Source organism: Malus sylvestris, chromosome 5 (genome assembly GCF_916048215.2).
Source record: "Malus sylvestris chromosome 5, drMalSylv7.2, whole genome shotgun sequence".
Lineage (NCBI taxonomy): Eukaryota > Viridiplantae > Streptophyta > Magnoliopsida > Rosales > Rosaceae > Malus > Malus sylvestris.
In genome coordinates this window covers 32,272,297-32,287,185 of record NC_062264.1, presented here as the reverse complement: position 1 = coordinate 32,287,185, position 14,889 = coordinate 32,272,297, and the positions used below count along the sequence as shown (strand labels likewise).

Below are 14,889 nucleotides of genomic sequence, written 5' to 3'. Positions count from 1 at the left end.
AAAGATTTGGAGACCGATTACAAATTTCTGATAAAAAATCTAAACCTACAGTAGTAAACCGTATATAAACCATGACTTAGTGGCCCTTTATTGACGTCTTGGTGTCTCTTGAATTTTACTTTTAATTAAAAGTTGTAACTAGTTTCATATATTTATATTTCTATACATGGGTGTTGGAAGATTGGTCATGCATGAAGGTGCTTCTGGGCCGCTGTGAAATTATGGTTTAGAATGGAGTTGGCCTATGTCCCTCCCTGCAATATCTGTTGAGAGTTGTCCCACATCGGTGAGGGACAAGGTTTGCTATGTGCTTATATGATATTGAGTTACTCCTTATATTGCCAATTGGTTTTATGGTGGAACCTCAATTTCATCATGGTAACAGAGTAAGGTTGTCCACGTGTGAAGCTTAACGGCCACACGCGCTCCACGTCACCCAGTTGTTGTCCACGTGTAGGCTTGAAAATCCGCCACATGTGGAGAGTTGCCCCACATCGGTGAGGGACAATGTTTGCTATGTGCTTATATGATATTGGACTACTCCCCATATTGTCAATTGATTTTATAGTGGAACCTCAATTTCATCAATATCTTCTTTCAACCCATTTCATTCCATTCTTTTCAAGACCATATGAGCATTCTGGTTTAAGGGTAATGGTTTTCGCATTTCTTTTGAAGTCGTCTGCACTTCAAATTAGATATTTTGACAATTATTTACAATCACTTGTCATCTAATATTAAGGGTTAGATAAGGCAAAATTTTAGATATAATTAGTGATATATCATCCTATTCATATCTCTCTCATTACGTTAGACTTTTATCCCGCTTGATGATATACATACTTGGTTACAAGTAGAATCTGTCCTAAGTTGATGGATTTGGAATTTTGGAGAGCCACTGTCAACTGTATACGTATGTCACTCAATAAAAAAATATTGTTCAAATAGAATCGTGTGTTTGCACTTCATAACCAAAGATGCATGTTATATCTCCTAGTCATGCTATAGTTTTCTTCTCTCCCTAAAGAACACACAACTTGTACAACACTGCAACTCCAAGTCAACAACCTATATATTATTTTTTGTAGGCCAATCACTAGCAATAAAGCTTATGATTTGGTGTTAGATTACATATTGATTATAATCCTTCGAAGTATACTTTTGATAAAGTTCATATTTTATTTTTGTTATTTTATGTGTATTTTTATTTCATATCTTCACATTAAAATTTTAATTTTATTAATATGCACATTTTAGTTCTTCCAATTATAAATAAGCCAAAATGAGAGAATATTTAGTGACACGTAAGAAAAGTATGTAAATACATAAGTGTATAGCAAATGACTGTACCAAAATATATTAAATTGGATTGTTTTGTCCATAAATGTCTGTACCAAAATATTTGTACTTAAATATATTATAATGAATTAGTGTTGTTGATGCACAAAATCGGGTCGATCTTGGACCAATGTAAATCTGACTGTAAATCACATAAACGCACAATAATACAAATATATATCATGGTTCACCCCAAGTGAGGATGAAGGATCCTTTGCTCCTCCTTCAAGTGAGGGTGAAGGATCATTTTTTATAGAATAAGGGCCTTCTTCACCTCTTACATACATCATGGGCAAGATCATGAGGCCCAAATACTAAGGCCCAATATATGGCACAACAAGTGTAACTAAATGTTAGTACCGAGCTATACTAATGAATTTGTGTAATTAAATGTTTACCAAAATATATTATAATGAATTAGTATACACTAAAAAAAATGACATAGAATATAAATACTGGCATTTAAATAGAACCAAATGAACTCAATTTTGGAATCTTGTACAAGACATTATTGTAAACTTAAACTGAAGAGATTATTCTAAACTATAACTCAAAATCTGTGATGTTTTATCTTAATTGGCGCGCGGGTCACATGATTAGCTCCCCGAGAGGCTTAAAACCTTTGACAGTTCTTCGTCGTTGGCAGCTTTCGATTTGAAGTATTGAAGGAACTCTGTAAACGTCATGGATTTGTACAGTGGTGGATTGCACAAAGCTTTTGCAGGTTCTATAACAGTCTCATTAGACGGATAAATAAAGTACGCAACCGTTGTCCTTGCAGCTCTTGAATTTGTCACGGCTCGATGGTCAGCGCCTTTAAACTTCGAGTTGCTGATCATCTGCATTAATCCACGTCATCAAGTTAATGTTCGGGAGATCACATTTTTTGTATATAAAGATTTAAAGAGTATATATTAAGGGGGTTTTACATATAAACTTTAATAACATTACAATTTAGTTAAATACATACTTGCATGACGTAACCTATGTTAACAACAAAGCCACTAGAAATAGGCTCAACACCAATCCAATTCCCATCTTTGAAGACTTGGAGTCCTTCTGAATCTTGCAGTAAAATGGTAATGAGGCTCGGATCACGGTGTTTCGCTAATCCCAAAGTTAAACTAGGATCTGGGCACGGCGGATAGTGGTTGGACAGCAGCCGTGGATATTCACTAAGTCCACCATTGAAGAACTCTTTGCTCAGTCCCAACCCTTCAGCAAGCATCTCCAAAATCCTAGAACCCAACTTTCTTACCTCCTCCGCGTAAGTTTTTAAAACTTCTCTGCAAAGAGTCGAAGACACGAAAACAACAAAATCATCATTGATCTCTAATCGCATGGAATTAAGCAATGAGTAGTGATTTTCACACTTCTATTTTCTCATAAAACACTCGTTGCCTTCATGCCCTTTGAATCTCCTTTAATTTATTATTCAGTCCAAATAATCGGACATAAAGGAAGAGTGTAGCGAGAGAAAAGGAAATGCAAAAATCATTCTATTTGAAAAGGATATTTACGAGCACTATGTACCGGTATCGAGTAGGATTTTGAGGCCAAAACTGAATGTTGTTTTCAGAAGGATGAGCGGGGTGAGCCAATGCATCTCTCCAGTAGTGAAGCTCTTCATTCGCATAGTTTTCACTGCTTGTGTAGAACTTGTAGCTTCCGGTAGGGTCCTTTGAGCCTTCGATTATCTTGTCTTTTCGGGGCATTGCATGAAACTCCTTGGAAACACTCATTGTGTCATCAATCAACTTCTTGGAAACCCCATGATTGATGACCTGAGAAAATAACAGTACTGTTACTATTAGAAATTCTCTGAGCAAAACGTCGTTCTCTTATTAAATAAAAATTAAAGAACAGAAACGGACATGTATCGATAAAGACTTGATGACACATTATCAACAACATATAAACAATTTTTTTAATAAAGAACAGATACCTATTCAATTGCAGACAACTTTCGTTTAGCATAAACATAATTGAACTTTAAACTTCAATGCAAAAAAAAAAAAAAAAAAAAAAAAAAGATGAAAGAAGTGTAAAGTTGATGAAGGTGCATGACTCTTTTCAAACCTGGAAAAATCCGAAGTCTTGGCTAGCTTTGGAAATTTGTTGAATTGTGTGACTGCGATCATCGTTGCCAAGATCAACTACTGGAATGTTCTTGCAAGGAGGAACGCCGACAGTGTTGCCAGGCCGCTTTTCTGGTGGGTGGACATAGGTTTGGGGAACAGATTGAACATCAAACCAGCTTGAAGCAAGCTTCTGGTCAAATGTCTCCATATCAACCTTCGAAACACAGTAGTAACAAAAATCGTTGCAAGTTGGCTTTTTATAGGAAGTCATCTACCCTATTTCACATGCATCGCCGAGTTGTGGAGATGGAAAGAAATACGTTTTAGCATTAAATAACTTTCAATATTCCAAAATTAATGAATAAGTTGCTATTCTTTTTTTGGTAAGAAAATAAAAAGGATATTTTTGGTTGAAGATTTTCAACTAAATTTTTTGCAGGGAACTAGAGAGTGCCAATCCTTCTAGATTTGTGAAGCTTCCGATTAGGGTAATAAGTAAAACAAATCCGTTTCCATAATTATTCAGCATAAATAGTGTCAAGTAACGTTATCAATCAATTAATGCTAACATGTGTATGGAAAGTCATATTTAGCTAAATTGAGTAGAAATATGTGTTTTCTCTCTAAACCAAAGTTCGAATCCTCCTCACCGTGGTTTAGATTAGGTGTAATCAAATAAAAAACATGTGTATTGATTTATTAATGTAATATACTAGGTCCAGAATTTATCGCTAATGTTGTCCAACCCACGTGTAACACGCTAATAAATAATGTCACATGATGTGTCATAATACAAAAAAAAAAAAAAAAGTTCAGCTATAACACATGAATAGTATATGAATATAATCTTCTTTAATTGGTACTAAATTTTAGAGACCAGGAGCATATCTTTGCAAGAATGAATCAATTTATTCGAATTTATTTAAGGTCCTTAATATGCATTCATGCATATATACTAAGATGCCAGCCTGCATTTGCATTTACACAATATTTTCAACTTTCCCTTACCGTCAAATATTTGCTTGCAGCTGTATATAAACCAACAGATTCTTATGATTAATTAATAACTATATATTGTGTTCGACCCTTTTGGGAAGAATGTCAATGAACTACCCAGCTTTTCGAATTGGTCGAACTCGAAAATTGCGAAATCAAAAGTTTAATTGACTTGTTAAAAATTGAATCCTGTTATAATTTTAAGAAATAACTGGCCCGTTTTCGGGACACTGTTTGCTCTTTGATCTTTTATTTTCTGGTTTTAGTGATTGATTATTTCCTTTATTTTCTCTTTGTTTTCGCTTTCTGAAGTTTCCTTTTTTATTAGGAAGCAATTTCACATTTTAAAATTGATATAATTATGTATAGTTTGTCTTCCCGAATTCGTTACTGTATTTTGAATGTGTTTTTAACTTCAACTTTCTCTATATGTACTAAAACTGTTATTACACTCCACATAATCTCAAATACTACCATCATACTCCATACTTTCTACAAACACTCGCAATCTCCACTTAAACCCCACATGAGACTCTTGTCTATTTAAATATAATAAAAAAGGCATGTTTGTCCCACAAACTCATCTTTTTCACCTCGAATATCTATTTTAACGTATATTGATGATAGATTTGAGCTAAATTTTTTTCCTTTAGACGAATCACCTCTAATTTAACATTCTTTGATATTTAATTTTGAATGCAAGTCTTTGCATTAGTATTTGCAAGGATCCTTGTTGAAAAAATTATGGGTGCCTTGGATTAATTTTGGAAGGGAATAAACTAATATTCGATTCAAGGCAACATACTGTTATTATTTGTTAATAAAATCACATCGGAATAATGGTAAGTCTACTAATGATTAAACTAACTTGTCCACGACCCCCTGTTTCATACCATTTCATATCCTTCCACCACGAACTAATGAGTAAATTTGGCGATCACATTGACCACTGAATGTGGATAGGAAAATACTTTGAGAGCTTTAAGAAAAACAATCTAATATGCATTCAAAATAATTTTGGGTGTAATAACCCGTCCTTAATTTTACAATTTTATAAATTTTAAAGGAGTGAATTGACGAAAATATCCTTTGAGGCGAGTTGTTGACCTTCGTTGACCGTCAATTCATGATGTGTACGAGCTACTATTTTATTGTATTCTCGAAATACTCAACAATACGAATGTGTAGGCGCAAGCAGAATCGAATTCAAAGTTACAATGAAGATTTTACGGAACTATAAATCCAAAAAATACTTTTGTTAAAAAACTTATTATTTTATATTATTATTTTTTAATATTTTTTTATTTGATATTTTAAATATTTAAATAATTTATTTTTGGCCCGTAGGGCCCACACATCTCAAACTCTCTACTATCTCCCTGCCATGTGTCCCTCTTCCCTCACTCTCCCAGACCTCCCTCTCTCTTCCCTCTTCTCTTAGTCTTTCTCTCGTCCTTCTCACCTCTCTCGCTCTCTTATCTCTCTTGTCTTCCCTCTGCAACCACCTAAACCATCACCAGCGAGTTTACCCCAGCAAGCACACCACCCACAAAACTTCCCCGTCACGAACTTTGACCAGGCCAAGGCCTTTCCCTTTCCTTCTATCTCTGGCAGTGGCACCACTACTGTTCATATATCTCGAGTTTCCAACGATGGTAAATTCCAAAAACCACCCAAAACTTCTTGGATCGTGTTTTGGTTTATGTTTCTAGCTTTTCTAAGGTCTTTGGTAGGGGTTTTAGTTTAGAAACGTTGCGGGGGAAAGTTCCCCAGTTTTTCGGCGAGGAACTCGGCCTTTGCAGGCTTTTTTTGACCGATATCGACCACGGCTCAACCTCATTTTGATATACTCTTGTTCCCAATCTCCTAAGCTTCATTTTGACTTTTATTTCATTGAAAATAGTCAAGAATCGAGCTTGAACAAAGCTTGGGAAGCTTCCTGGCCAAACTCGACCCAGTTCGGCCTTCTTCTTCGTTGGGTCTAGCCAACCCGCGAGCCCAAACAAGTCAACCCGACCCAGGAGAGAAAGGGAAAAAAGGGCTCCAAGCCCAAACCCAACCCAAACCTTTGGGTCGTTGACTCGATCCAGCCCATTTCCAAAAATGGATATGGAATATTTCTTGTATTGACTTTTTCAAAATTTTCTCAGAAACCATCTTAGGCTAATTTTGATGCCCCTAGTCTGTTTTTGACATCCATTTAGTGAAATTATGAAGTTTTAACGTAGATGACCGCTGGGCGGCTCGGTTGACTTTTTAGGGTTAACCATTGATTTTCCTGTAAACTTTTTGTAAAATTTGTCAAGGACCCTTCTTTGGGTATTTCGACCCCTTGATTTTCAATTCGCACTCCGTTTTCCTAAATTTAATCATTTTAGTGGAGTTTTCCTAATGGTCCTAATATTATGCTTAGGTGCGGTTACTATCAGAGACTCTGGTTTTCCTAGTTCGAATGGCTGCGACTTCGCAAGTATCTATGAATAGGTCTTTTCTTTTACATAGTACATATATACTTGTTTAGTTTCCATATATACATCTAATAACGAAGTTCCTACATGATTGCCATAATTAAATTAATGTTTATAAGAATTGTCGTATTGTTGGGAAATTATGAAATAATCCTACGGGATGCACATGTAAGCTTACTATAAGGGGATGCCTTAATTAGATTTACGACTATGAATAGTTTTATGTCGATTAGAATTATCAAATTACCGTGCATATTTATATTTATTTTATTTGCTCATCGTGTGCTACACTAGTGTTTGTACTCGCTCGAACCAGGGCCAGACTTCACGTATATGTTCACATCGCACCATACGCTCACTTTAGATCCACTATAGGTGTCAGTCCTATCCTAGATTGCTATAGGTAATTAGGACTCATATGTGACTCGCATAGCGCTAGTCTTCATGTAATTGTAGTACTAGAGCGTAAATCATTATTACACCTAGTCCTATTCATGTCAGAATACCTCTGCATGAACTCGTGTGTCAGCATATGTCGATGAGCACTCGATATGATATGTTTGTTTATGCGAGATTATGTGATTACCAGATGTTAGGTGTTTATATACGAAATATTGTGATGTATTAAATTCTTAAGATATTGCAGGCTACGGTAAGTATTTCCATAATATACGTAGTATGTATATTTTGGAAACTATACTTGTTTTACGGCAAGTGGTTATTATGTTTTTGAAAAAGGTTTTTACAAAACTTTGTTTTTAGGCATATTCACCCTCGTTTTTTGCCCTTTCAGGTTTTAGCAGCTGATCTTTGTGTCGACGAGGATCCTTGGCAAATCTTGGTATAGGTGGTTACCTTCGATGATATAATTTTCATTATACTTTTATAGTACTTTACTTATGTTCTGACATCACGTGTGAAATGAGTTCATTCCCACTCACAAGCGCACTTTTATATTTAGGCACTTTTAGGTTTAAATTTATTCACATTTTCCACATCACTACACTTTATGGCTTTGTCACCCTCCGTGTGTCGGCCAACACAGCTCGATTTTAGGTTCAGGTGGACAACCCGGGTCGGAGTGTGTCATTGGGTGTATTAAGAAAATAATTTTCTTTTTAAAATCTTATGTGGCCTAAGTAATCATTTTATTTTAACATTTCTTATCTAAAAAAAAATTAAAAAAAAAATCTCTCTCGAGAACATGAGATAGGGAGAGAAGTTTATTTTAAAAAAATTAGAGATGTTAAAGTCATCTATAGGTAAGATTTAGACAAAAAACAGCAAAATTTTGTTTTGTTAAATTACATTACTATGGTTAAGTTTCTTATTGTGATAGAAGATTAAATAGTCTTATCTTGAAAGCGTGTTTTATTAATATGTGATTTATACAAGTGCTGACAATGGTGTTAAATAAGAGTTAATAGATGTCCACCTGTCAAAATCTTAAAGGCTGGTAGTTTTTTGGTACAAATATTTGGGTACAGAAGATATGAAGGGGGCCGAAAACTAATACAGCGATCTTACATTCGAAAATATGAGCTTCAGCAACTTCTTCCTCGCTCTCATGGTCTAAAATATCCATAATATCCTGATTTTTCCATTGAAATTTTCGTGTTTTTGGACTACCGATATTTCTGATATCATCGATATTTTAGACCTTACTAAGTCACTCATGTATCTTACTATACAATGTATAAAGTGTAAAATATTATACTAATTCATTATATATAAATGATTATGGTGTGTTTAAACTTTTTTTATTAATTACTACATATTTTCTACACTCACAATGTTTGCCAGCTCGCTATATAATCAACTTAAATCAGTTATATCTATCATGCAATGCATTTCCTTCCAATTTTTTGTGATAAATTAATAGATAATTGACTAAATAAACATCCTGCAAAGTTTCAATAAAAATTTCCAAGTTTTTTTTACAATTTCCGTGATTTTTATTCAATTTTTATCGATATCGATAATATCCCGATATTTTCATCGAAATTTCCGTATTTTTAGACTACTGATATTTCCGATATCATCGATATTTCCGTATTTTTAGACTACTGATATTTCCGATATCATCGATATTTTATACCTTGACCGCTCCTTTGACACTTGACAGCTTCAATACCTTGGACAACCACTGCAACGGGAGCTCACGAACTTCTTCGGAGAAAATGGTATGTACAACAGGCACAGTGCTTCAGTATAAACTATTTTCACAAACGTTGGTGCATAGTGTTCATCTCCACCACAGTTTTGAGACATTTGGCGTCGGGTTTGAACTAGTGGGGTACCGAATATTATGTGCACAACGTTCGTGAAAATAGAGTGCTGATCCTAAGTGTAACAAACTCAAATTTCCGACATATCAATTCCAGTGTCGTCCTCATTCTCTGAGTCATCCCTTCTAGAAATTATATTGATCAAGTTCCTAGTGGCTTGGCCGACAACAAGAGAGGTCTTCTTTGCTGCTCCGACAACAGCGGGTTGCAAAGAGATGATGGGAAGGCTTGCCCTCTCCTGTATCATTGCTGTATCATAAAATATTGATAACAATAGTTCAGAATTCAGTGGAAAGCCTTATTAAGAAGGCAAGCACAAGACAAATTTCTAACCAGAAGTCACAGAGATGGAGCTTAAAACATACACATAGTCTGCTGCCGTGCAATTGTACCAATCTGCAAAATCCCAGCTTCTGCTGCTTGAACGGCTTGAGTGGACTTGCTGACCCCATCAGCTATCTCTTGACTGCATGGAATGGAAAACAAAGCATGACATACTTCATCCAATTTAAAAGTTTGAAGAAAAATCTGATGTGAGCATATATAAAAGACACAAAAAATGAATTTCAAAGCCTCAACAGATATTGTTGATAAACAATTGTGTTGTTAAGTAATTCCTCTTTATCAAACCTGGTTTAGTGTATTTCTGGGAGTAAACACCAGTGTATAACACACAATTTTCCAAGGGAAAAAGAAAAACAGCTTAGAGTAAAACCCCCACTGCTTAAGCAGATGGGTATGTATGCATGGACTTGTTTTTGGGTTATGAACTAGCAGATAATGGATAGCTCATCGAAAAGAGACAAGTCTAACTATGAAGACAGAAGCAACCGTGTATGACATAAAAAAAATGAATCAGGGACTCCAAAATAAAGATTTAGTTATCACCTAAGATCATTCAGTTCAGCGTAAGATCACTTATTTCCATGCCTGAAAGCCTAACGGCAGCCATAGTACTAGGGAGTTCTTCACGAGCTGTATCCGCCAGCTTTGAAAGAGATATTGCAGCTTCACCATTGCCTACAGAACATACCAGAAACAGCTACATTGGAACCCAAATTTGGACAAGACCTCCATCCAGTTTAAACAAAGAAAAGGGCATCTAAATCAAATCTGTAAACTTGTCTTTGGAAAATATATATATATATATATATATATATTTATCAAGAGTTGCAGTTCTGATTTTCTTTTGCAACCAAGACAAGAACTTTAAAGGCCAAGAGTCCAAGACGATTAAAGCTATGAAAGAAGTTATTACACATTCCATGGCATGCAAGCAGTAGACGATGAATCTTCCGACCATCCAAATAACATTTCAGCAGCCCTCAAACTCTTCAAATTACAAAGCACAATGAAATCAAATCATGCACTCGTATCATCAGGGTATGAACAAAATTAACTAGAACTTTCACATTTCCCATTTATGTCAAGAAAGTCTACAAATTTGTCCCAATTTCCACAACAAATCAATCCCAATTTCCACAACAAAATTACAAATTAATCCCAATCATCCACAAAAAAAAAACTCACAAATTGAATTACACAGGCTCAAAGTACAATAATTGAGGCTCATACCGTGCGGGCGATGAAGGCCAAGAGAAAGAAAGCCTGGTCGCTCAAGCTCAATCTGGCCACCGACTGGGCTCGGAACGCTAGCGTTTCCGATCTCCACAGTCCACTGACTTTCCGACGTGTCGTTTTGAGCTTGAATAAAAGCTTCATTGCTGGCCTCCGCTGCCGCCGATTCGGACCGGGACGACGTCGGCTTGGCGGAACAGGGAGCGCAGAGCGTGATTAAGCGGGAGGGCTAGGAAGTGGATGGGAGAGAAACGGAGCTGAATGGTAGGTTCCAGAAGGACCAAGAGGCGAATTGCAGAGAAAAAAGGAAAATGACAGAGAAATTGTAAAAGAAACAGCTTTTCATTCATCTTCCAAATGGGAGTCACAACAGGGAGTAATATGCCCACATCCGCACTTAGGTAAACATGCGGACTCACTATCCTACTACTGATCCACTACTAGATAAAGGAAATAACTAAGGAAATGGGCCTGAATGGGAAAAGGGTCTTAACAGGGCACCCCCATAGAACAAGCCTGTCCTCAGGCGTCAAAATCTGGAAACGAGTGACTATGGAGTCAGCATCTTCCCATGTTGCGTCATGCTCCGGTAAACCTTGCCATTTGATTAACCAACGAGTGATCGCCTTGTTGTGTCGTCTGAACATGCCACGTTGCAGGATGCACTCTGGAAACCATAGAAGGGAACCATCAGCTGCCACTGGGGGTAGTGTTACTGAAGTCACAGAATGAGCACCGAGCTTGGGTTTGAGCAGTGACACATGAAAAGTGGGGTGAATGCGGGACTGAAGAGGAAGGTCTAATGTGTAGGCGACCTGGCCGACATGAGCGAGCACTTGAAATGGTCCGTAATAGCGCGGTGCCAGTTTTGGGCAGTGAGTTTTGGACACAGAGGTTTGCCTATATGGTTGGAGTTTGAGGAAGACCCAATCACCTACTTGAAAAGTCATTTCCGATCCATGCTTATCTGCCTGTTGCCTCATGCGCTGCTGTGCCATGTGCATGTTCTCCTTGAGATGCTTAAGAATGGTGTCCCGATTCCTGAGAGTGACATCCACCAGATGAATTGGAGAGGAGCCGGGAAGGTAGGACTGCACAGTGGGTGGAGGATAGCCGTAGACCGCCTGGAATGGAGTCATTTTGATGGTTGACTGAAATGTGGTGTTATACCACCATTCCGCCCATGACAGCCATTGAATCCAAGTAGTGAGTTTGTCCATGGCAAAGCTGCGAAGATAATGCTCTAATGTCCTGTTAAGAACTTCTGTCTGGCCATCTGTTTGTGGGTGATAGGCGGAGCTTTTGCAAAGTGCCGTCTGTTGGTGTTTGAAGAAGGCTGTCCAAAACTCAGTAAGGAAAATCGGGTCTCGATCACTAACAATAGAAACAGGCATCCCGTGCAATCTGAACACCTCATGAATAAAGACTTCAGCAATCTGTGGAGCGGAGTAGGGGTGCTGGATAGGAATGAAGTGACCGTATTTAGAGAGACGATCCACGACTACCAAAATAGCATTCTTGCCATGGTTCGAGTGAAGACCTTGGACGAAGTCCATAGCAATATTAGTCCACACTTGGTTCGGCACAAAGAGTGGCTGTAGAAGTCCTGGTGGTTTAATGGTTTCATAATGAGGGTTCGGCACAGAGAGTGGCTGTAGAAGTCCTGGTGGTTTAATGGTTTCATAATGAGTTCGTTGGCAGACATCACAAGCGGCCATGAAGCTTTTAACCTCTTTTTTTTTATGCTGGGCCAATTAAAGTTATGAGTGATGCGTTTGTATGTCCGTAAGAACCCAGAATGTCCGGAAGAAGGAGAAGCATGAAATTCCTGTAGAAGGCGGGCACGCCACTGAGATATGGAAGGTACGAAAATACCGGTCTTGTAATAAATCAAGTTACCTTGCAGCTTAAAAGAGCCTGTATTGTAGGGGTTATGTAGTAAGTCTTGAAAGAGCTTGGCCGTGGAAGAATCTGCCGTATAGGAATTCTGAATCTTGGATACACAATCAAATAGTGGTTGTGATATCCCCATTAAAGATAGAAGGTCGGAACGGCAGGACAGTGCATCAGCAGCTGCATTAGAAGCCCCTAGACGATACTCCAAGGTATAGTTGTACCCAAGTAGTTTCAACAACCACTTTTGTTGTACCGGAGTAGTAAGTCGTTGGTCCAAGAAATATTTGAGTGTTTGGTGATCCGTGAGAATTGTGAAGTGATGACCAATCAAATATGGGCCCCACTTTTGTACAGCAAACACTACAACCATCATTTCCTTATCATACATTGACAAGGTTTGGTGTTTGGGGGCCAAGGGCTTACTGAGGAACTCGATGGGATGGTTATCTTATGCCAACACTGCTCCTATACCAACGTTTGAAGCGTCACACTCAAGAATGAACGACTTGGTGAAGTCTGGGAGAACCAGCATGGATGTGGTGGACAATGCAAGTTTGAGGGCTGAGAATGCCGTGTCGGTTGCAGAGGACCAAAGGAAACTGTCTTTTTTGAGCAAGTATGTGAGAAGTTTGGCAATGAGACCAAAATGGCGGACAAATTTGCTGTAGTATCCTGCCAGACCCAAGAATCCGTGAATGCCCCTAAGACTTGTAGGCGTCGGCCATTCCACAATAGCTGCAATTTTGGATGGGTCAACCTGAACCCCACTAGCTGAAATGATATGGTCTAAATAGGCAATCGAGTCCTGACCAAATGTACACTTGGATGGTTTCAATTGCAATTGGTGCAACTGGAGAATGTCGAACACGGTTGTGAGGTGGGAAATATGGCGGTTTAGGAAGTCACTGAAGACTAAAATATCATAAAAAAAGACGAGAACGGATTTCTGGAGCATGGGGCTTCAAGATTGAATTCATCAGTGTTTGGAAGGTGGCTGGTGCGTTGGTCAGGCTAAATGGCATGACTGTGAATTCGTAATGGCATTCATATGTACGAAACGCCGTCTTATGGATGTTCGCCTTATGCATTCGGATTTGGTGGTACCCGGAACGAAGATCCAATTTAGAAAATATCATAGCACCGTTCAATTCAGCCAATAGTTCATCAATAATAGGGACCGGGAAACAATCTTTGATGGTGACCGCATTTAGCTCTCTGTAATCCACACAAAAACGCCATGACAAGTCAGTTTTGGTCACTAATCAGGTCGGGGATGAGAAGGGACTCGAGTTGGGGTGGATAATGTATGCGGCTAGCATCTCGTCAACTTGGCGCTTTAATTCGGCTTTCTGGGCATGCCCGTATCGATATGGTTGAACATTGATAGGCCCCGTACCTGGGAGTAAGGGAATTCGATGATCGATCTCGCGATGAAAGGGCAAAGATGTTGGTGGTTGGAAGAGACTGTTATATTTAGTGAGAATGGATTGAAGTAGGGCGTGTGGTGGAATTGGTTGGTGAGAGGGGCGAGTAAGGCTTGACAATTGGGATACAACATGGAGAGGCTTGCCATGAACAATCTCAATACTTGTAGGCACATGAGAGCGCAGAACAGGGGAATTCGAGGACCCAACCAATCGGTAATTGGTTCCATGGATTGAGAATTCCATAATTTTTAACAAAAAATTCCATCTGATGAAACCCAATGTTTCCAACCAATCCACTCATAATACCATGTCACATCCCGTCACCGCAAGAAGGTGAAAGTCACTAGTAAATGTATAGCCTTGAAGGCGCACTGAAACTTGGTGAGCCACCCCTTTAATGCTAAGACAACATCCTATGGTGACCATGACTGCCTCGGTTCGAGACGGGTCAACGTGCAAGCCCAAACGAGTCATCACTTGCGGGTTGAGAAAACTTTGATCAGCCCCAGAGTCGATGAAGACTTGGATCGATGTTTGGAAAATGAATTCGTCCAAGCGCATCACACGACCCCTAGCACGCTTAGTGGCTGATATGGCATGTAGGGCGATGGGATGCTCCGGATGTTCCACCACAGGAGGGGACAGTGGTGCGGGGATCTCTGTCGCTAGGACAGGGTCAGGATCCTCCTTTTCCGCTAGTAACAGTAGTATGTGGGATTGACGACACCGATGACCGGGTCGATACTGGTTATCACAGTTGAAGCAGAGTCCCTGCTCGCGACGGTTACGCATCTCTGCCTGGGTGAGCAATATGATT

The 14,889-nt window shown here is 38.5% G+C and overlaps 2 protein-coding genes and 1 pseudogene across 2 annotated transcripts; all 3 read right to left on the bottom strand.

Annotated features, from left to right (window-relative positions):
- Positions 1-1,934: 1,934 nt before the first annotated feature.
- Positions 1,935-3,627, bottom strand: LOC126621611 (hyoscyamine 6-dioxygenase-like). Its single transcript, XM_050290151.1, has 4 exons — positions 3,418-3,627; positions 2,872-3,122; positions 2,309-2,624; positions 1,935-2,177 (listed from the first exon to the last, which is right to left on the bottom strand). The coding sequence occupies exons 1-4, from the start codon at positions 3,625-3,627 to the stop codon at positions 1,935-1,937; spliced, it is 1,020 nt and encodes a 339-aa protein (XP_050146108.1).
- Positions 3,628-8,319: 4,692 nt separating this feature from the next.
- Positions 8,320-11,170, bottom strand: LOC126620740 (uncharacterized; annotated as a pseudogene).
- On the bottom strand, positions 10,567-13,033 carry LOC126622788 (uncharacterized). The gene is made up of 4 exons (XM_050291509.1): positions 12,543-13,033; positions 11,244-12,153; positions 10,747-10,978; positions 10,567-10,607 (listed from the first exon to the last, which is right to left on the bottom strand). The coding sequence occupies exons 1-4, from the start codon at positions 13,031-13,033 to the stop codon at positions 10,567-10,569; spliced, it is 1,674 nt and encodes a 557-aa protein (XP_050147466.1).
- Between the last annotated feature and the right edge of the window lie 1,856 nt (positions 13,034-14,889).